This window comes from Lethenteron reissneri, chromosome 33 (assembly GCF_015708825.2).
Source record: "Lethenteron reissneri isolate LAM-NWPU_2019-01 chromosome 33, ASM1570882v1, whole genome shotgun sequence".
NCBI classification, from domain to species: Eukaryota; Metazoa; Chordata; class Hyperoartia; order Petromyzontiformes; family Petromyzontidae; genus Lethenteron; species Lethenteron reissneri.
The window spans coordinates 9753934-9775333 of record NC_083811.1 but is presented as its reverse complement, the minus strand read 5'-3'; the positions used below and the strand labels follow the sequence as shown (position 1 = coordinate 9775333).

Below are 21400 nucleotides of genomic sequence, written 5' to 3'. Positions count from 1 at the left end.
CCTCCACTCTCCACCCACACCCCACCACCACCCTCCACCACCCCCTCCACTCTCCACCCACACCCCACCACCCCACCACCCCTCCCCCCACCTACACCTCCCACACCCCCCTCCCCCCACCTACACCCCCCACCACCCCTCCCCCCACCACCCACACCCCCTCCCCCCACCACCACCCATCCCCCCACCACCACCCCCCACCACAGCACCCCCCACCCTACCCCCACATCCCCAAACCCCCCACTCCCTCGCCACCCCCCTCCCCACCCCTCACCCCCCAACTCCCCTCCCCCCACACCCCCCAACCCACGAAAGACAAAGATCCCCCGTGTAGCCTTAATAGACTATTGGGGCAAGTGCTGTCAGCGAGCACCGATGAAGCCTGGAACGGCTCACGAGGGCGTGGGTGGCCCACAGAGTACACAACACACAACAACATAACAACATAACACAACACACAACACACGACACACAACACACAACACAACAACACAACACACAACACACAACAACACAACACACAACAACACGCAACACAACACACAACACGCAACGCAACACACAACACTACACACAACACAACAACACAACACACAACACACAACAACACACAACACGCAACACAACAACACAACACGCAACACAACACGCAACACAACACGCAACACAACACACAACAACACCACACAACAACAACACACAACACAACACACAACACACAACAACAACACACAACACAACAACACAACACACAACAACACAACACACAACACGCAACACAACACACAACAACACACAACACGCAACAACACAACACACAACAACACAACACACAACAACACACAACACGCAACACAACACACAACACGCAACGCAACACACAACACTACACACAACACAACACGCAACACACAACACACACACGCGCCTTGCGTTGTATTTTACAAGCCAGGTGAGGGCCCATTAGGATGACAGGTCGCTTATTGTAATTTGCAACACAATTAGTGGCAATAATCATTAGTCTTTTTTCATGTTCGGTGATTGCTGCTGCGTTGGCAGCTGTGGTGAACAAGCACAAATAACAACAACAACAGCACAAAACAACAAATTCGTCTATAACACTGCCTAAAAAACCAAGCACTCTATTGTCGAATGTGGGCAGTTATTTTTAGTCGTTCATTAAGTCCAGGCGAGAGCTCACTGAGAAATATCTCATTATAAAAGAGATGGCACTTACTTTGACGAGGCGACAGGTCTCATACCGCCAACATTCATGATTTTAAATGTATTAAATACAAGAGCTCGATGAAAAATGTCGACCTTTACGCATGACCGCCTGCGATCAATTCACAAGGAATGCGCCTCATTTCGTTCGATCTTGGAAGCTAAGCAAGGTTGAGCTTCGGATAGTGGCTTGGATTGACGACCACATGATCTGCATATAAAACACAATATAATCATAAGCATCGTTTTGAAGAATACAAGTATGTTTAACACTTCCCATCAACCACAAAGGCCTTCTGGGAGTGGAGAAATATCAGCACGGCTCGTTCAATGCAATCAAACCCTGGACCATTTTTGACATACGTGACGAAAGCAGTCAAGACGTTGCTTGTATTGAGCCAATTCTGCTGAGCTTGGATACATACACAACAAAACAATATCTCAACACGTTCGTCAATAACACAGGGGCCTTCAAAAGTATGTAATAAGCAACATTTAGGGAAATGGCCCTTCTTCCCGGTACATGCAGAGGATAGAGACGTAGTGGGGATGAGAGTTGGGACAGAACGTTATATACCATAGAGTATGATTACGAATTAAATCACGAACAGTTTTTACTCAGGTTGCCAACTCTGACTGAAGCTAGTACGGGATATATATTCATCTTCTTGGTTCTTTCGGTAAAGTCAGGTAGAAGGGAGATAATAAAATAAAACAATAAAAAAATTCTCACGACGTTTCGGCCACAACGCAAGCAGCCGTCCTCAGGTGAAGAACAGGTCTGTCGGAAAGACAGTGTCTGACAGACCTGTTCTTCACCTGAGGACGGCTGCTTGCGTTGTGGCCGAAACGTCGTGAGAATTATTTTTATTATGCTTTATTTTTATTATTTCCCTTCTACGTGACTTTACCGAAAGAACCAAGAAGATGAATCCCTGCAGTCACGAAAGCTTTAAATCGAAAGGGATATATATTGTTTAATGCACAAATGTTCTTAAACTATCCAATTACAATCTTCTGGATTGCTTTTAATAGTCACTGGGAGACCCATGCCAATTCCTGTAGAGACTCCCAGCCACTCTGAGATGCTTGGCAACCATCGTTTTTACATTTACAGTATATAACATAGGTTGTGTTATAGTTTGCTTTGGGGCTCCATTGTGAGCCACATAAAGTAAGTGCAGCAATAGTTATTTACTTTACCTGTCTGCTCCCACTTTGCCTGTATGGTCAAATGACCCCCATGACCTGCACCTGTGTGAGGCCTTCATCCAGCAGTGGGTTTGACAACAAGCCAAGCGAATGTCCACGTATGACCAGGTGAGAGCCCATTGAGAAGACGTGTTTATTATCGTAACTCATAATTATTTCAATTATTTGCATTGAGATCATTTAGGTTATTTTGCTCCTATACATTTCCAAATTGATAAGCCACTTTGTTGAGCTATCATTTGTGGCCAGGACGCTTCCGTAAAATAAGTTAATACTTAAGTGGGCTTTACGTGTAAAAAAAAATGTTTCTATATTTTCAGTGATTTGTTTACCTTTCCTGTAGTTTGGACTCCTATCATGTTTTTAGTATTGTTGTTGTAACGTTCTGACCCACCCCGACTGGACATCTGTGAAAAAGAGCTTTGGAGTAAATCGGATTTCTCCAGTGCAAATAAATATTCTGATTGATTCTGATAATTGTTATGAATGGTTTACAATATTTTGTCAATCCACTCCTGCACAAAGGCCTCTCCACATCATGTTGGTCATGGGTTTGGTTTGACCGTACTTCACCACGTTGGTTAGTGTGGGGAAGCGAAGGGAGGCCCAGGATTGGTTAAGATACAGATGTTAGCCGTGACCTGGATTAAAACTCAGGGGCTGCTGCTGCTGTCACCACTGCTCAGTCATTCCAATACCATTAATGACAACACTGAGTCCTTTATTAAATACTGGTGAAAGATCACTGAAAAAGTTCTCTTTTAAGACAGCTGACATTGAAACCATGTGGTGAATAGTAATTGCAATACCACAAGTGGAGTACTGATAATAGGCGGCCCTTTATTAACGTCAGACGAGAGCTCACTATGAACATGTTCCAATAATAACAATCTGTTCTGAACGATGACAGAGCACGTTGAGAAACAGTATGCCTAATAGATTTCAGTAATCGGTCATTAAAAATAAGGTGGATTGAAGCACACTTGAGATGACAGTTCTTTAATACTAATTACAATATCACTTATATAAATGTTCATGGCGAGTGCTTTATTAAAGAGAAATTAGGGCTTCCTGTGAAAATGTCTCATTTAAGATTGACGCCATTGATGTATGATGTATGTGTCTATCATGGGGGTTTGTTGACTATACGTCACATTGTTGGTCACTGTCAGTTAGTAGGGAGGCTTATACCACTTGCCATGTGTTGGCCATGGCCAGGAATCAAACTCAGATCGTTGGGTTCACAGTGCAGTGCACTAACGTCTACGTCACCACTCCACGCCAATATAACTTGTGCTTCATAGAGGGTGTTTCAAATTTTTTTTTAACACTTACATGGGACATACTCTTTGGTTCTTTCGGTAAAGTCACGTAGTTAGAAATAAAATAAAACAAATCACGACGTTTAGATCGCAACACAAGCGGTCGTCTTCGGGCAAGATTGAACCACTTACATGGGACTATCATTTTTAAAGGAAAAATAACGGATAATACATTGTAACATGATAACAAATGGATGTTAATAGCTTCAAAGAGTCTGCACTTGTTCACCATCATTGTCAACGCGTGCCCGGAATCTTCTCCAGGTGGTCTCCAGAGCTCGGTGGCACATTTCTTGTGGGGTTGTTGCAAATTCTCCGAAGTGTTAAAATCAATTGAAGCAGCCTGTATATCATGTGAAAGCCCATTGAGAAGAAAAGTGGGTTGTAGAGATTACTATACCACTGCGTTTTTAAAAATCTAAATTGAAAAGATTTTCTTTCGAACTGCTTTTTGTGTTATTTGATGTCCTTCCCCCGCACCTCTGATTATCACGGTACGAAAGAAGTTCAACAACGTTCAACAAAATATTCAAAAGGTGCTCCAGCAACAAGCCGTGATGACGAAGCAGATAAAGTGTATGAAGCAATTACCCAACTACTATATTAGGATAAAATACATTCGAACACCAAAAGGTGATGTTAATCTAAAGTAAAATGTGCAGAAACGGGGTGACTGGTAAGTCTGGCAACGGAGTGAGCAATGAGGATGTGAGGATCTTTTAGGGCGTGCAGCAGCAACATGAAATGATGAATTCCTTTTTCAAAAAGGATTCTAGGGAGTTGACACGGAGAAGCCCTAACGGTGACATTAGAAATGAGAATGACTTGAATCCGATGGGTAAACCCTTATTTTCAGAGACGTTTGTGTCCTTACATTTCACACACGATGTGATCACAGACTGGTGAGATACACATTACATTTCAAAATTGGGAGGAAAAAAAATTCCCATGATTCTCACTTGTTCTTCGTTAATGTCCCAAACACCTGCAATTCCATCCCTTGAAAAATGTCCTCGGTTACTTTCCCATCGCCATCCCAACATGACTCAAAACTATTGATTATTTAAGATAACTTCACTTACAATTGCATTTTACATATATCCGTGTATGTTTGCACATGCTGTAGGTCACGCAAAATCTCTTTAATGTTTGTGTAACTTGTTTGTCAACGTACTAAGTCAAATAATCTGTCCGAGACAACTTACACGACAGGGAATTTAATATTTAACATTGTTTTACATGAATATTTTCTATTTCTCACGTGACTTCTTTTTACTCTTATTTCTATTTGCTTCATTGCTATGCTTTATTTTATTTTGTCATTTTGGTGACCCAGGTCTCGCTTGCAAATGAGACTCAATCCTTGTCTCCTGGCGAAACAAATAAAGTTGAACTGAACATTGCCAGAGATGTCAAAGATAATTTCAGGGAAAACCAAGATGATGAACATCAGTAAAGTTTTAGACGAATCCAGAACAAAATATTATAATTCCTCGAGGAGAATAACATAATACATAGATTAAATAATTCATCAACTAGCATAATATATATTATGGATAATATAGTATATTAAGAGTGGGGTAAAGATTTAGAAAGCAGATAGCAATCTCTAAATCCATTTAAAAAAATTTGTTTAGGAAAAGAGCTACACACATTAATAGAGATGCCAAACAAAATATTGAACACATCTCAAAAAAGACAATTAGGAAAAACATGAGAAAATGAATCCGACTACAACGCAAAGATGACTTAAGATGCCACAGCAAATAATTGGAGCGTCAAATCAGTAAAAAGGTTGATGATGGGCAACTCACAAATGCTAAGACTTAGGAAGAAATATGCAACTGGCAGATATATTATTTTAATTAGTGGACAACTTATTCAGATAAATCTCAATGGCAGTAAAACATCCATACATCCCAGAAATCAAACCAATTCTCAGATGCAGATGACCAAGCTCCAGATGTCACTCTCGAAGAAGTAAACTCTTCCACCTTCACATTGTGACAAAGGGAAAGCTCCTGGGCCAGGCGATAAAACTGTGGACATCATCACACAACCAGGACCATTTGCTGAATCGGTCCTTTCACCAGGCGAAAGTCCAATGAGACCGAATGCTGTTTTTCACTCTGTGGTTAATGTTAACCAGTTCTGAAAAATCGTTAATAAAGACGTTAATGTTAAACTCAAGTTTACTGTGGGCTAATGCAGAGGGAATAAGGCTTGGCATGGCATGTAATTATATAAGCTACTGAGAAACTATTCTTGGCTTCAGGATGTGAAATGAATAACAGCGTAATGAAACGTTGTGAATGCCTCAATGGTTTCGAATTAATGGTATGTTTATGGTGTTTAACATTCCTAAAATAGGTGTTAAAGTATTACAACCAAATTGCATCGTGTTAATATGTACACCTGCAACATCTTGTCCGTGTCATGTGTTTATGGTTTGAGTCTCAGACAAATGTTATGACAAAGATGAGCGGATCTTCACATGAGACCACAATAGCCGGGTGACATCAGCAGGAATTATCTACCATCATCTGACCACCGTGATGAATTAGATCGAGATCACCGCGAAGTTTCACGGCGACGAGATGTTCACTACCTCGCCTGGTATATAGGTCATGGGTTTAAACCCAACCTTGACGCCGATATATTTAGAGTTTGCATGTTCTCCCTGTGGTCGCGTGGATTTTTCTCCGGTTTTTCCCTCCACATTTAGAATCATGCGTTTAGAGTATAAAGGCTGCTGTCAATTCCCACATGATAACACACTTCGTTGAGCTATGATTTGTGGCCAGGTCGATTTAGAATAGGAGATATAGAGCTCAGTGGGACATACGTGGTAAAATAAAAAATAGTTTAAAATAGTTTAGCTTAGATAACACAAACATGCATGAGTATTGTGCTTTACATTCACAGATATCAAACACACCCTTTCTAAATTTAGTAACATTCTAAACTTCCTTACACACCCTGGGCCGTATGAGTGAATACTAAAGCATGTCCATTGTCTTAAAGTTATTTTAATAAACATCGCTAAATATAAAACCCAAGTATATTTTAACGCTGTGTACTGCCGGCTATGACACGTGGTTCAGAAAGGTCACGACATAGACATTGAACTAAAACTAAAGTGTGCAGAGAAGCATGGTATTACAGTGAAACAGAAAGAGGAACCACATGATGAGAGAACATACTTATATCATTCAAACTGTGAGTGGGGCTTGCAGGAGGACACATCTCCAGTGGTAATGTTATCAGATGGTCAAGAATAACCCAATAAAATGAATATTTTTAGAGCTGCTTCACTCAACGCGCTTGACAGCTTTACACAACGGGGACAGAACGTGATTTAGAAGACAGGGGGCATACAAGGATTGAGGAAGGAGTGACAGCGATAGGGATCACGAAGGGTAGAGGAGGGATGGGAAGGAGTGAAGGGAAGAGAATGAGCAATAAAGAGCTGAGGCTTTGAGAGAGCAATGAACAATGAAATGCGGTAAATAACGGAGGGGGGGGGGGTTCCTTAAATGTACAAGGGAAGTTGATTCCAGTGGAGGAGTTGCAAGGAGGGAGGACCGAAAACGGCACGGAGGAGGGACAGAGAGAAAGAGACAGAAGATTGGGGACGAAGAGGAATAGACGGGCCACGGAGTTGCAGCGAAGGGACGAGATGCACGAGAGGACGTCGGCTGATGTGACGGAACTATTAAATCTGCCCATCTGTGCAGGTGCTGGGTGGATGATAAACATTGCAGGATTGAGAGAATGCGGTCAATTGAGGAGGCCCTCGTCCAGCAGTGGATTGACATTGGCTGATTATATATTTCCAATTTAAATTCAAATTAGCACCGTGTTCCAATGTTTGTTACATTTTCATCAATTCATGCGAATATGCAATTCACGTTAAAACAGGTATTTAGCTTTTAATAAACACATTAATACAAATAGTAATCTGAATCTCGTGTTTTTTTTAACTAGTTATATTTTGTAAGCTAGCTTGGGTTTTGATTCACAATAAATAAATACCACTGTTGAACATGACACCCGTAAGATGCATATCTATACATCCTTATGGAAATATATTTATTTAATATATTCCCAACAAGCGCCACTGGGAGAAAACCCCTTCACGTAAGACAACTGTTTAATTGCACAGTAGACAACTATCAGGTGTATTTAATATTTATTAAATGTCAACATGTTATTTTGAATGGCATGCATTACTTAAAATTAGCTTAACAGTGTACATATTCTCTCACAATAATGGTAAACGTTTTTTTTTAAAGTCATTTATACAATATACCTTGTAGTACTGCATTAAATGTACATCGACGACCTTAACTGTAACAATTTATGATGGTTATTTCATAATCCATAAGCATTGCGTTTTTTTATGAAGACAAGTGGTGCATTATACAACATCATGTTTTATTTTAAGACCCCCATTATTCTATATTTAGACTGACTAAAACAAGGCACTGAGATTGAGTACTTGAAATGGGCTGTTTGGCAAAACCTACAAGTTCACCATTACATGTGCAAGACTGGAGATATCCTCGGAGAGGCGTGGTGCCACATTGCTTATATCAACAAGGCTGCACAAAGTTCAGCATCAACTCCATTCTTTAAAAAAAACCGTCTTTACTTCACCGGCAAAACACATTACAATAACAACGTGGATGCGTCTTGTGCTATTTAGTCAAAGCGAGAGTAATGGAATAACATCCGCTATTGCACAAAGGTTTCATCACCATCATCGCCACCACCATACATATTCAAGACCAGCTCTTGTGCCACCATCAGAATTGTGAAGTACCAACTTATTTTCTAGCAATATTCCGTAAACTTTCCGGTGCACTTTCGTGAATTGAGCGAAAGACAAAAAAAACGTTTACTTCAATGGTCATGGGGTGCTTTATTTTTATTCAAATTTAAGCAAAAATGTTGGTGAATGAAGTGGTGTGTCCTCTTCTGTGGGTCATAATCCCCTTGTGGGGGTCCTGCAGAGGTTAGCACAAGCATGACCGAGTGTGTGTGCATGTTTACAGTGTCCACCGTTTATGCATGTGTCATCGCGTAGCTTGCGTACTATAACAAAGTAAAGGCTTACAATCAAGATTTACCCTATTGCTGTTAACAGAAGTTGTGACTTTTTATTAAATATTAGTGGCGGAGTGAAAATAAAAATGCAAACATTAAGCACAATATAACAGTAAATGTAACAAGTAGAAAATATATCCAGGTGATCATGTAACATATTATTGCCTGTTGCATATATTTGGGCAAAGCTCATTTCACTCTCACACGCACAAAGGCAAGCTCTCAGCACTTAAGTACAAGGATTTCCAGCTTTGGGACGCAAGATAACCTAATTTTAACATCATGTTCTTTACCTCTTAAAATGTAACTTTCTATCAAAAACGAAATAAGTGACAAATTAGACACGGATTTACACAGCATGGCGAGGAATGATTATAATTACGAGACGTCACCTTATATCAGTGGTAAAGTGAGATCTGGTCTATTAACTTCGGAATTTCCAAATAATTAATTTATATATTCACGGTAACCAGAATGTGGCATATGCAAGATGAATATACCAGCGGAACAATACATTAAACAGATTTTTTTTTAAACAGATGGCAAGTAAAAAATGTACACAGGAATCCCGTCCATCTCACCTTTTTGTATACAAGTATTTACATCGTTTTTTCCTTCTCTTTAAATTACATTTCCTGTGTTTTGATCAGTTAAGACAAATGGTTAAGACTACACGTGGACCCAATTGTACGTACAAATAATCACATTTATCCTCTGGTGCAAAGTAAAAGCGTTTTAATTTATAGTCAGTGTCACAACGAGTCACCCAGGATTCTGCAAAAAAAAAATAAACATTAAGTAGGTGTACCGTTTAAAGTTAACATTAACTGTACAGACACACACTTATGTGAACTGGTCACATGGCTTTGCAGGTCTTCAGAGAAATCCAGGGTGTCTCGTTTTAATACCATACACACCCTAACCAAAGTATTGCCAGACTGCACAATAACTGCAATACTGGTGGCCAACAATCGCTCAAGCTGTGTTTTACTAGTGCATGTGCAATGTGTGACAGTGTATTTACTACTGTATGTCATAAACCTTCTGTAACTAGACTTCTTGGCAGTGATGGCTAATTACATTAAAGTAAGCTGTTACTAGCGCCACAAACAGTGAAAAATGTATAAATATAATTGACACATTTACCAGACACCTAAAATACAATCACTGCCAATGCACACAGTATGCAGAGTTCAGTAACGACGTATAACATGCGGCTGACTTGATAATCGTAATAGGATTAGAATTGTAAAAGGTAAAGTAGGTAATAGTAAGGCTTGAAGCACTCAAAAGTGGGGAAATGAAGCAAATGGAAGAGTATTTCTACTTGAGATCCTTTTGATGCACATCTGTAGGCAGGGGAAGATGGGCAATACCAAAAATTGATAATCATCCGTAGCCCACCTCACCAAGTGCTGAAACGCGCTCACACACGCACAACTGCCAGACAAGATAGCACGCTCAGGCTGAGCGTATTGACCGTGGCGGCATGACAAGATAAATATTACAGTCGACTCGAAAACACCAGCTACTGTGGGATTTAAAATGGCACTAAGGAAGACATATTCGTTTATTTCACTTGCACCTTCATTTCTTCGCTGAAATAAAAACCGGCGTGAGCAATGGGAATTAGTGAATTCGTTTTGTTCCACTCCGAGCTCGAGCCTTGGCAAACAGTGTTTTTGCCAACAAAAAAGAATTAACAAGACAAGAATGAACGTTCGTTACCAAAGATGACGCGTGTTTTCTTCCTCGTGTAATTTTAAACTCACCCCAACTCATTCCACTTGCTCATATATTAGTTACATCACAACTATAAAAATTGTGACTTGAAAGACAACTTGATTGCTGCAACATGGGTGTAATATATGCAAAGCTCCCTATATATACCAGGTACATATACGCTGTAAATGTGATGAGCAACGAACAGCTCAGAGAATCGAGAAGCCACACACGCCCACTTGGTGGATCAGCAGCCTCCACATTGTATAATATAGTTATACACTTACGAAGACAACCACGCAATAACATTAACTGCAATATTAATTGACGTTGATGCGATAACTCGCAAATGGAGTGTAAAAGATGTGCTCTTGGCAATCAAAATATATATTATATTTGTAAGTGTGCACAGGCATTATTAGAGGGCAAGGGTCCAGCCACAGCTGCTCCATTTTTCGTAATTTTCCTTTCGCAGCAGAGGCCTTGGACATTATGACTGCTGCAGACAGCCACTGACAAAGCGTTCCACCCTGCTCCGCTCAAGGCTTCCCCTTGATACGTCGAAGGACTCCACCGTGCACTGCTTAATAAGTCCCCGGCAGACCGGCATACACGTCCGCTCTGGACGAGCGCTCTCGCGCGCAGTCAAGGATCCACTCTGTGTTCAGCCTAAGGGCTCAGCCCACTCAGCTCCGACGGCTGCCGCTTTCCACCTCACAGCAGCCCGGGGGGGGTGGGGCACGTGTCTGGGAATTTGCCGGCATGCACGCAGAGGGTGGCGAGCATCCTATTTGAGAATGTAGGTGATGAGGAGCTGGGAAAGCAACAGCAGGAAGATGAGCATCCAGTCTCGAGCCTGCAACAGGCTCTCTTCCTCTGCGGGGTGGTTGGGCAGCACCCTGCGAGCGAGGAAGGCCAGATTCCTGTGCGTGCACACGGGACACATGGTTAGTGTGGAGGCAATTAGACTCGGAGCCACGCGATTTAATGCAAATCTTTGCACACATGTAGGCGTCGATACACACACATACATATGGAGCCACAAAATGCGATTAAAATTCACAATATGAAAGTAGTACGGCCGGCGACCTTTTAATAATGTAAACTGTAAGACCATATGTTAACAATGTAAACTGTTAATATTTACTTAGCACTCATATCAGTGGGCACATCACTTAGCACCTGTCCTACAAATGTGACAGAATAAAAACAAGTAGATATCAAATTTAATTAGCGTCACCAAATTGAAAACTATGATTAGCTATGTTATCCACTGCAGTAAAATGCGCTTGGAGCAAATTAAACTGCAAGGTTAATAAAAATGCAATGAACACTGCACCTGCAGGCAGTTGCTGCAATAAGTGTATAATGCTGCGGTGGGCATGACGCACACCTGATAATTAATGAATGCATAATCACACGTAAAAAAGGTTTGTATTTACGCAATTCATACCAACAGCTCACCCCCCCCCTCCTTTAGCATATGGTCTAAAGCAGTGGTTAGTGGTCCATGGGTTCCAACAGGATGGGAACTACTGATCTAGGGGAAACGTAGGATTTGAAAGCTGTCATTTATCACTGCCTGAATCCCAAGCCCAACAATGACACTCCAAAGCCATACTTGTTAATTTCTTCCTGTGTTTTCCGGACTGAATCGATGGCCTCGTGGATTTCCACCAGCCCATGCCTCCTGCGAGACCTCGATCCATGCGACCTCACGTCTGTTCGCAGACAGGGAGAAGAAATAGTTGCAGCCAATAGATGGCAATCGACAATTGTGCAGAAAACAGCTGAACTACGCGCACATATTTATTTTGTTATTTTCTGACGGAAAGGTACTACGACATGCATTTGTTCAAAACGAATACAAATGAGACAACTGAGTGGCAATGATCTAGATTAACCCCGATTGATATACAGCATTTAAACCACTTAATTTGATCATTTAGCATTCAAGAATAAAACATACACGACGAGCTCTACTTTTGACCAAACCGACACGACAGGGATGCCCGCACGGCAAGGAATGAAGCGTTGTACCATCGTTGTCGGACGAGTCCAAGTGCTGGTGGTCTGGCAAGGGGTTTTTCCGGTGTCGCAGGCCACCCTTGAGTGGTTTGAGGTCCGGGCCCATCGCCTGAAAGCCCTTGTGAGATGCCGACGGCACGGCGAGGCTCACCACACTGTGCGCCGCCCTGTGCCGCATGTGCGTCTGGATCACGCCGTCTCTCTCAAACTGCACCATGTCGTTGAGCATATCCCAGGGCCTGGTGCTGTCAGCCACAACAACAGGAGACCCCCGTGCCCGACGGCGCCCAATTAAAACCGACGCACGGTGTGGCTGGATGCATCTGTGGGGGGAATGGCTCCACAACATGGCGGTGGTGGTTGCACGTGTGTGTGCTTGTATAGCCTAGAGTGATTTTAGAAGAAATGGTCATTGCTTTTATTACATTTAGTTAAAGCCTGCAATACAAAGGGCTAGAGAGTATATCCAGCAATGTGAAAATAACATACTTAACATTTACTGCATGCCTGTTCAGTTTTACAAAGTCTCATAATAAAATTTAGGCTATTATAGTCAAAGGGGGATAGCTTAACGACATTCAAATCTGAAATTCAACTATTGCCCATCAAAAATGACACAATATTTACCAATTAGAATGCTTCAGGCAATGGTCAATCCTTGGCATGAAGGACATTGTGAATGTTTTAAAGATAGCGTAATATGGAAGTAAACATTGTCCGTGTGCTGATGGTACGACACGTAAAGTCGCAGAGTCACGAGGTTGCAAAAGGCCACTCACTCTGCATATTTATAACACCAGGCGCCTGTGATGGGGTCCTGCCGGAACAGTTTGGGTGTCCACTCCGAGTTCGACTCCTTGCGCTCCTTGGCCGCGTTTCGCTGGGCCTCTTCCAACACAAATTTCTCCTGCGTCGCTCTGTTCTGGTCCCTGTCTTGGATGGCCCTGGTCACGTGCTGCCACAGCCTGGCGTGTCGACACGGCACGCTCAGTCATTCACACTTGGACTTGTCTCCATAGAGAAATGTCCTTTATTTCAGAAAGTGATCAATGTAAAGAGGTGCAGTCGTGCAAATTTCTTGGTCACGCCACTGCCGACAGAAGGGCCGCTACTAGAGGGAGAAGTAGAGAGCCCCTCCAGAGGATATCTGGCCTACTCTTTCATGCAGATCAAATGTCTTGGAAGAGATAAGAGTAGCACCACACTTTAACCCACCATATGCAAACTGTCGCTCGACCGACTTTAGTGTACCCATTTATACTGCTGGGCGAATAGAGGCAGTGGCATTTGAAAAACTTGCACCACTGTTTCAACCACAGCAGTGGATGATTGAACAGGTGATCTTCAGGATTACAAGATTATCGAGCTAACCATTACCCTATGGCAGCAACTCCACTTTAATGCACAGTAATGACAATAAATAAAGCACGTCAATAGACTAATAGGGTTTTTCCCCTTTTTTCTGGCAACAAAACTGACACCTTTTGCAAGGAATCATGCTTACATTAACCACAATACCTGCAGTCAAATGCAAACAAAAAACAATACTCTGATAATTTATGCATTGTCTTTGAAACTGATTGGTCCGCACCAGAGACAGCTTTCTTTGGAGCCTAGTCTCATATGGTGTTCGACCAGATGACGCCAAAAGGCGCACAGTTCAAAGACAACGCAATACCAGAGTAATGAGAGCTCGGGGTGAGCAGCTACATCATGGGATCTCCTTTGCCAGTACCAAAATATACTAATAGGGTTTTTCCCCTTTTTTCTGGCAACAAAACTGACACCTTTTGCAAGGAATCATGCTTACATTAACCACAATACCTGCAGTCAAATGCAAACAAAAAACAATACTCTGATAATTTATGCATTGTCTTTGAAACTGATTGGTCCGCACCAGAGACAGCTTTCTTTGGAGCCTAGTCTCATATGGTGTTCGACCAGATGACGCCAAAAGGCGCACAGTTCAAAGACAACGCAATACCAGAGTAATGAGAGCTCGGGGTGAGCAGCTACATCATGGGATCTCCTTTGCCCGTACCAAAATATACTAATAGGGTTTTTCCCTTTTTTTTCTGGCAACAAAACTGACACCTTTTGCAAGGAATCATGCTTACATTAACCACAATACCTGCAGTCAAATGCAAACAAAAAACAATACTCTGATAATTTATGCATTGTCTTTGAAACTGATTGGTCCGCACCAGAGACAGCTTTCTTTGGAGCCTAGTCTCATATGGTGTTCGACCAGATGACGCCAAAAGGCGCACAGTTCAAAGACAACGCAATACCAGAGTAATGAGAGCTCGGGGTGAGCAGCTACATCATGGGATCTCCTTTGCCAGTACCAAAATATACTAATAGGGTTTTTCCCCTTTTTTCTGGCAACAAAACTGACACCTTTTGCAAGGAATCATGCTTACATTAACCACAATACCTGCAGTCAAATGCAAACAAAAAACAATACTCTGATAATTTATGCATTGTCTTTGAAACTGATTGGTCCGCACCAGAGACAGCTTTCTTTGGAGCCTAGTCTCATATGGTGTTCGACCAGATGACGCCAAAAGGCGCACAGTTCAAAGACAACGCAATACCAGAGTAATGAGAGCTCGGGGTGAGCAGCTACATCATGGGATCTCCTTTGCCCGTACCAAAATATACTAATAGGGTTTTTCCCCTTTTTTTTCTGGCAACAAAACTGACACCTTTTGCAAGGAATCATGCTTACATTAACCACAATACCTGCAGTCAAATGCAAACAAAAAACAATACTCTGATAATTTATGCATTGTCTTTGAAACTGATTGGTCCGCACCAGAGACAGCTTTCTTTGGAGCCTAGTCTCATATGGTGTTCGACCAGATGACGCCAAAAGGCGCACAGTTCAAAGACAACGCAATACCAGAGTAATGAGAGCTCGGGGTCAGCAGCTACATCATGGGATCTCCTTTGCCAGTACCAAAATATACTAATAGGGTTTTTCCCCTTTTTTTCTGGCAACAAAACTGACACCTTTTGCAAGGAATCATGCTTACATTAACCACAATACCTGCAGTCAAATGCAAACAAAAAACAATACTCTGATAATTTATGCATTGTCTTTGAAACTGATTGGTCACTGAAACTGATTCAAAGACAATGCATAAATTATCAGAGTATTGTTTTTTGTTTGCATTTGACTGCAGGTATTGTGGTTAATGTAAGCATGATTCCTTGCAAAAGGTGTCAGTTTTGTTGCCAGAAAAAAGGGGAAAAACCCTATTAGTATATTTTGGTACTGGCAAAGGAGATCCCATGATGTAGCTGCTCACCCCGAGCTCTCATTACTCTGGTATTGCGTTGTCTTTGAACTGTGCGCCTTTTGGCGTCATCTGGTCGAACACCATATGAGACTAGGCTCCAAAGAAAGCTGTCTCTGGTGCGGACCAATCAGTTTCAAAGACAATGCATAAATTATCAGAGTATTTTTTTTTATTTTTTTCATTTGACTGCCGGTATTGTGGTTAATGTAAGCATGATTCCTTGCAAAAGGTGTCAGTTTTGTTGCCAGAAAAAAGGGGAAAAACCCTATTAGTATATTTTGGTACTGGCAAAGGAGATCCCATGATGTAGCTGCTCACCCCGAGCTCTCATTACTCTGGTATTGCGTTGTCTTTGAACTGTGCGCCTTTTGGCGTCATCTGGTCGAACACCATATGAGACTAGGCTCCAAAGAAAGCTGTCTCTGGTGCGGACCAATCAGTTTCAAAGACAATGCATAAATTATCAGAGTATTGTTTTTTGTTTGCATTTGACTGCAGGTATTGTGGTTAATGTAAGCATGATTCCTTGCAAAAGGTGTCAGTTTTGTTGCCAGAAAAAAGGGGAAAAACCCTATTAGTATATTTTGGTACTGGCAAAGGAGATCCCATGACACGTCAATAGAGTCGCATCCAAATAAAAAAAACACATTATACAGCTTTATATTTGACATTTACTTTAAGACTTTATTTATTTCAACAGAAAGGGCAAAATGAGCTGTTAGGGTCTATATCATGGGTGTCCAGGGATGGTACAGATGTTATGCAGCACAGATCGTGGTTACAATCGTGGTTTTGTAGGTCGCGTCTAGCTAGCAACAATTAATTATTACATAATTTTTTTAAATTACAAAATAAGAATCTTTATTTATCCTGGAGATGATATTAATTGGAGATTATTCATCAGCTTGTTAACAATTCAATGGAAAAATGTTATAGTTTTTTTTGCATTTAAAGACAATGAGGAACTAATGCATGGTTTGCTAACAGTCATCAAAACACACTCAGAAACCACAGATAACAAAGTACGCAGCACAATACAAAAATACAACACGTTACTTTGCACAATACAACACATTAGTCATTCAGGAGGACATTCTTCGTCTGTACAGCATTATACCGCAATGTTCGAGTCCAGGAAGGATTTGGCTTTGAGATAATTTACAGATGGCTCTTAAATCCACACGAGTTTATTCCCTATCCCTTTATTTTGCCAAAACATTTTCACTGATGCAAACAGCTTCAAACTATGTGGCCGTTGTACTGTAACTTATCCTTTGACTACAATGAGGTAAAACTGCTTCAGAAAGCATCAACATGTCTACATCACAAAATATATTGACTTTTTTTGTTCCTAATTTGAAGGCACTTAGTGCCACTTGATTTTACTGTGAAAGGGAAATTTGATCTTGTCAACATTTAGACCAGCAGCATGCACACACTTTCGCTACTCCAATATATTCTACCATTGGTAAATGAGGGTTGAATTATACAAAGAATAAGTGAACCAAAGAGATGAAAAAAAACTCAGTTTTATTTTAATACCACCTGTTTTCCAATTACACAATACACAGGAGGACCTGTGGAAATTATGTTTAATCTCAAGTGAGTTTTTCTGGTTCTTCCCAATTAAATAGAACACCACAATGATTGCAATAATACACCAACTGGATGTAGAAATATAAGTTACATTCAGTTGACAAATTTGAAGTGTTGAATAATTGCACAAACTGGTATTATGGAAAGGTCTCAAATTATTTTTAAACGGGAGCCCGAGTACAAGTGAGGCAGCTTCTGATGTCTACTGATGTCTACTGATCCCAAAAACAACCCCCCAGGCAATCTCCAGTCCCATAAAATAACTCTTTTTCATGATAATTGGTTTTTTACCCTTTTACAAGGAGTCATGTTTGCATAGACCACAATACCTGCAGTCTTTTGGCGTCATCTGGTCCAACACCATGTGAGACTAGGCTCTAAATAAAGCTGTCTCGGGTGTGGACCAATCAACTTCAAGGACAGTGCATACATTACCAGAGTTATGTTTTTTGTTTGCATTATTACTACAGATATTGTGGTCTAGGCAAACATGACTCCTTGTAAAAAAAAAGTGTCCGTTTTGTTGCCAGATAAAAGGGTAAAAAAACAATTATCATATTTTTTACTGGCAAATGAGGTTCCAATTGTGAACTTTTTTTCATTTACACCGGCGCTATTCACAACCATGTGAAAGGAAGATGCAAAGAAAAATTCAAAAAGCTACAGGCGGCACGGCCGCCCCCCGTGCCTCGCGCGGCCTCACCTCTCCGACTCAAACTCGCCCTGCTCGTGCATGGCGACCGTGTGTCGCTGCAGCCGCTGGTGCCGCACATCTGACGTCGGGTGCCAGAAAACCTCCGTGACCCCAGACGACAGCTCGTGGATCAGCACCTCCCGGTCCTGAGTGGGGTGAGAACAAACATTGAGGCCGCTCAAGGATGCTCAACACTCAGGCTGTCATGGCCCCTCAAACATGCTGCCTTGCCTGTCCGGGACCCCAGTGGATGTCCTGGGACTTGTCAGTGCTGCCCTGGATATCCTCTGGCTGTCCCCGATCCCCTGTGTTGGTTCTCGTTGCTATGTCCCAGGGCTGTGCCACGGTGTTGCTCTCCATCGTTTATCTCTAGTTTCTCTGCCCTATCCTCCCCTCCCTTCCGAAACCCAATTCCCTTTCTTTCTTAATGTACGTTTTGACCTCTTGAAAGCATCTTGAGATTCGGCCATATTTAGACGTTGCACAAATTAAAATTTTTGTTTGGTCGTCATAGGCCTCGTGGAACGCAGTGGGGCTAATGTTGAGGAATCACGTGGCCTTGTGAGAGAATAAGTTCCCTTTGTCGAACAAGTGCTCTAACATTTTTTCTCCAAATTACAGCATCTTTCATTAGGGACCATTGCAGAAACCAGCATATATTTATGGTAGAGTCACGCCTTTGAGAATAAGTTACCGCATACATACTTCCAAAGTCTCTTCAACTGCCTCTTATTTGTACATGGTTGATTCTGACTACTTGCCCTGCAAGCGTTGTTTGTCGCATACCAATCAAAATGAAGTGTGCTCGTCCTTAGAATTGGAATGTGTCAAAGTAGGCATAAAACAATATATGTATGACAGTTTTTTGTACAGTTACTGGGCTTAGTGGAATTAATTAGTCAAGTTTAGAGTTGAAGAACAGGCCATCGATAGCAGATTATGTAAGTTAATGGGTGCTTGTTAAATTAATGGTAGATTAATTTGTAGTTCAATGATTTGTCAGCAACTCTTGTTATTAAATGGTTCTCAGTCACGAAAACATCATAAACCATAGGTTTCTCACCCAAATTGGCCATTTTGCCAATCCCTTAAAAATCGCGAGTCATTTTTACTTACAGTACAATTATTATAATAATTATCTGTTGGCGAGCCATATTTCTGGTTCTTTCGGTAAAGTCACGTAGAAGGGAAAAGTATTATTTTATTACTTCCCTTCTACGTGACTTTACCGAAAGAACCAAGAATATGAATCCCTGCAGTCACAAAAGCTTTAAATCGAAATTTGGGCCATATTTCCTTATATTTGTTTCCAATCCAGAACAGCTGCAATCGCACCAAAAGGTAATCCATTCTGAAAACAGCGATGATGTATACCACCAGACTGACAACGTCCACCTGACATGCAATAATTTCACCCTAAACACTTCATAGGCCATAATAGAAAAAAACTCCCGAATTCAAATGTAATGGGTGAAGCTTCAACCACAGATATTGCTTACAAAAAATATACGTGGAGAGTTATAAAAGCCAGAATGTTTAGTACTACTGCCAGCTGGCAGAGTGATTAAGTCATTAAAAAGGTCTCTCCCTAGGGTCCGTGTGTGTGTGTACTTTCAGTGCCTGCTGTAATTATGAAGAAGCAACTCACCCAATGCCCCTGCAGCGTGGCCAACACCTCCTTGCCAAGCTTTATTTTCCCAGAAACTTGGTTCACGCTGTCCGAGCTCCCCAGGAATGGCTGCAGGAATGAATTGTGACAAAGCACGCAAACAATGCACCATGTCTACCGTGAACACCGCCTTATGAGAGAAACATAAAAAAGTAGGCTAGTAATCTCAGGCAATGGTACTTCTTCAGTGCCTCCAGAGTGCCATTGTCCTAAAAAAAGTTGGCCCGTTGTATATTTCACTATTGCCAGATAAAATCAATGTAAGGGTCTGCCATTGGCAGCGGTGCACAAACACACACAAAAATGACTCACCAGATGGGTCATGAATAGTCTCATAACAGAGCCGGCATGCACAATATTAATTTACAGCCACTTGTCAATCCACTGCTGGATAAAAACTGTGCCGGGTTATTAAAGCTTTCACATTTTTTTCCCGTTACAAGCCAGTGTTAATGAGGTACGTGGTGCGTTTAATTTTTTTGTGCTTTTGCACCACTGCCAATCTGATCCTCTACAAAACAATAGATTAAAAAACCTGTTAATTTACTAACCACGCTGAAATAGATTTCAAGCAATTACACATGATAAAATAACGAGTCAACATTGAAAGCGAGCTTTGAAAAGTAACCATCACAGAATATGCGTGGTCAACCTTTGGGTGCTCTGCGATATTACCATAAATGCAATCCTAACATTTACCAAACTGTTATTTAGTGTCGCGAACCAAAATAAAAAGGTACGTTTCATCAACATTGCATGTCAACGAGACGAAAAATACAAAACCTGCAATTATTTTTTCAATTAAAGACAAAAGGTTATTACCACCCAAAAACAGACTATTATGGGAAAGATTTTATTCGCGCCAAATCCCTTTAAATCACCGTACGGACAAGGTAAAAATATAAACGTGAACACACTTCCACAACTATTGTATTGGTGTTTATAGATAACACATTTTCTTGGTTCTTTCGGTAAAGTCACGTAGAAGGGAAATAATAAAATAAAATAAAACATAATAAAATATTTATTTTTTATTTTATTATTTCCCTTCTACGTGACTTTACCGAAAGAACCAAGAAGATGAATCCCTGCAGTCACGAAAGCTTTACATCGATAGATAACACATTGTTTACCTTGAGTTTGAATTCAATCTCGGCTTTATAGTTGGTCTTCTCGCAATCGATTACAATTTTGCCTCCAAGTTCAAGCGTCATGGTGCCGTAAAGGATGCCTGTGGGTTCAAAAGGAAAGTTTCCACGAGCTCGCATGCAACTCAAGCCCCATTTCTGAATGGCTATGAGCTGCCCATCAGTATCGACTTAACATTCCATTTAATCCCAAGACGCCGCACCAGCTTTCACAGCAGATACTTATTAATCTATAACCAAAGGCTGGGTGATAATTTCAAAAGCGCTTTGTGCACAATTGCTTGGCATGCTACTCTCGGCGGTGCAAAGCAGAAGAATATCATTACAAAACAAGTGCTTAATGCCATTTAATATTACACGGGGTTATGGAA

At 41.3% G+C, this 21400-nt stretch overlaps 1 protein-coding gene across 4 annotated transcripts in view; it reads right to left on the bottom strand.

Annotated features, from left to right (window-relative positions):
* Positions 1 to 7933: 7933 nt before the first annotated feature.
* The window catches only part of LOC133350328 (oxysterol-binding protein-related protein 8-like), a 99585-nt gene continuing 86118 nt past the window's right edge, over positions 7934 to 21400 (bottom strand). For all 4 annotated transcript variants that reach the window (XM_061564562.1, XM_061564565.1, XM_061564563.1 and 1 more), the window contains 7 exons: positions 21015 to 21112; positions 19861 to 19950; positions 18222 to 18358; positions 13397 to 13582; positions 12630 to 12862; positions 12211 to 12310; positions 7934 to 11512 (listed from right to left, as the gene is read on the bottom strand). In XM_061564562.1, coding sequence (XP_061420546.1) covers positions 11377 to 11512; positions 12211 to 12310; positions 12630 to 12862; positions 13397 to 13582; positions 18222 to 18358; positions 19861 to 19950; positions 21015 to 21112 — 980 coding nt within the window. In that variant the 3' untranslated portion in view covers positions 7934 to 11376. The remainder of the gene's footprint in view (positions 11513 to 12210; positions 12311 to 12629; positions 12863 to 13396; positions 13583 to 18221; positions 18359 to 19860; positions 19951 to 21014; positions 21113 to 21400) is intronic.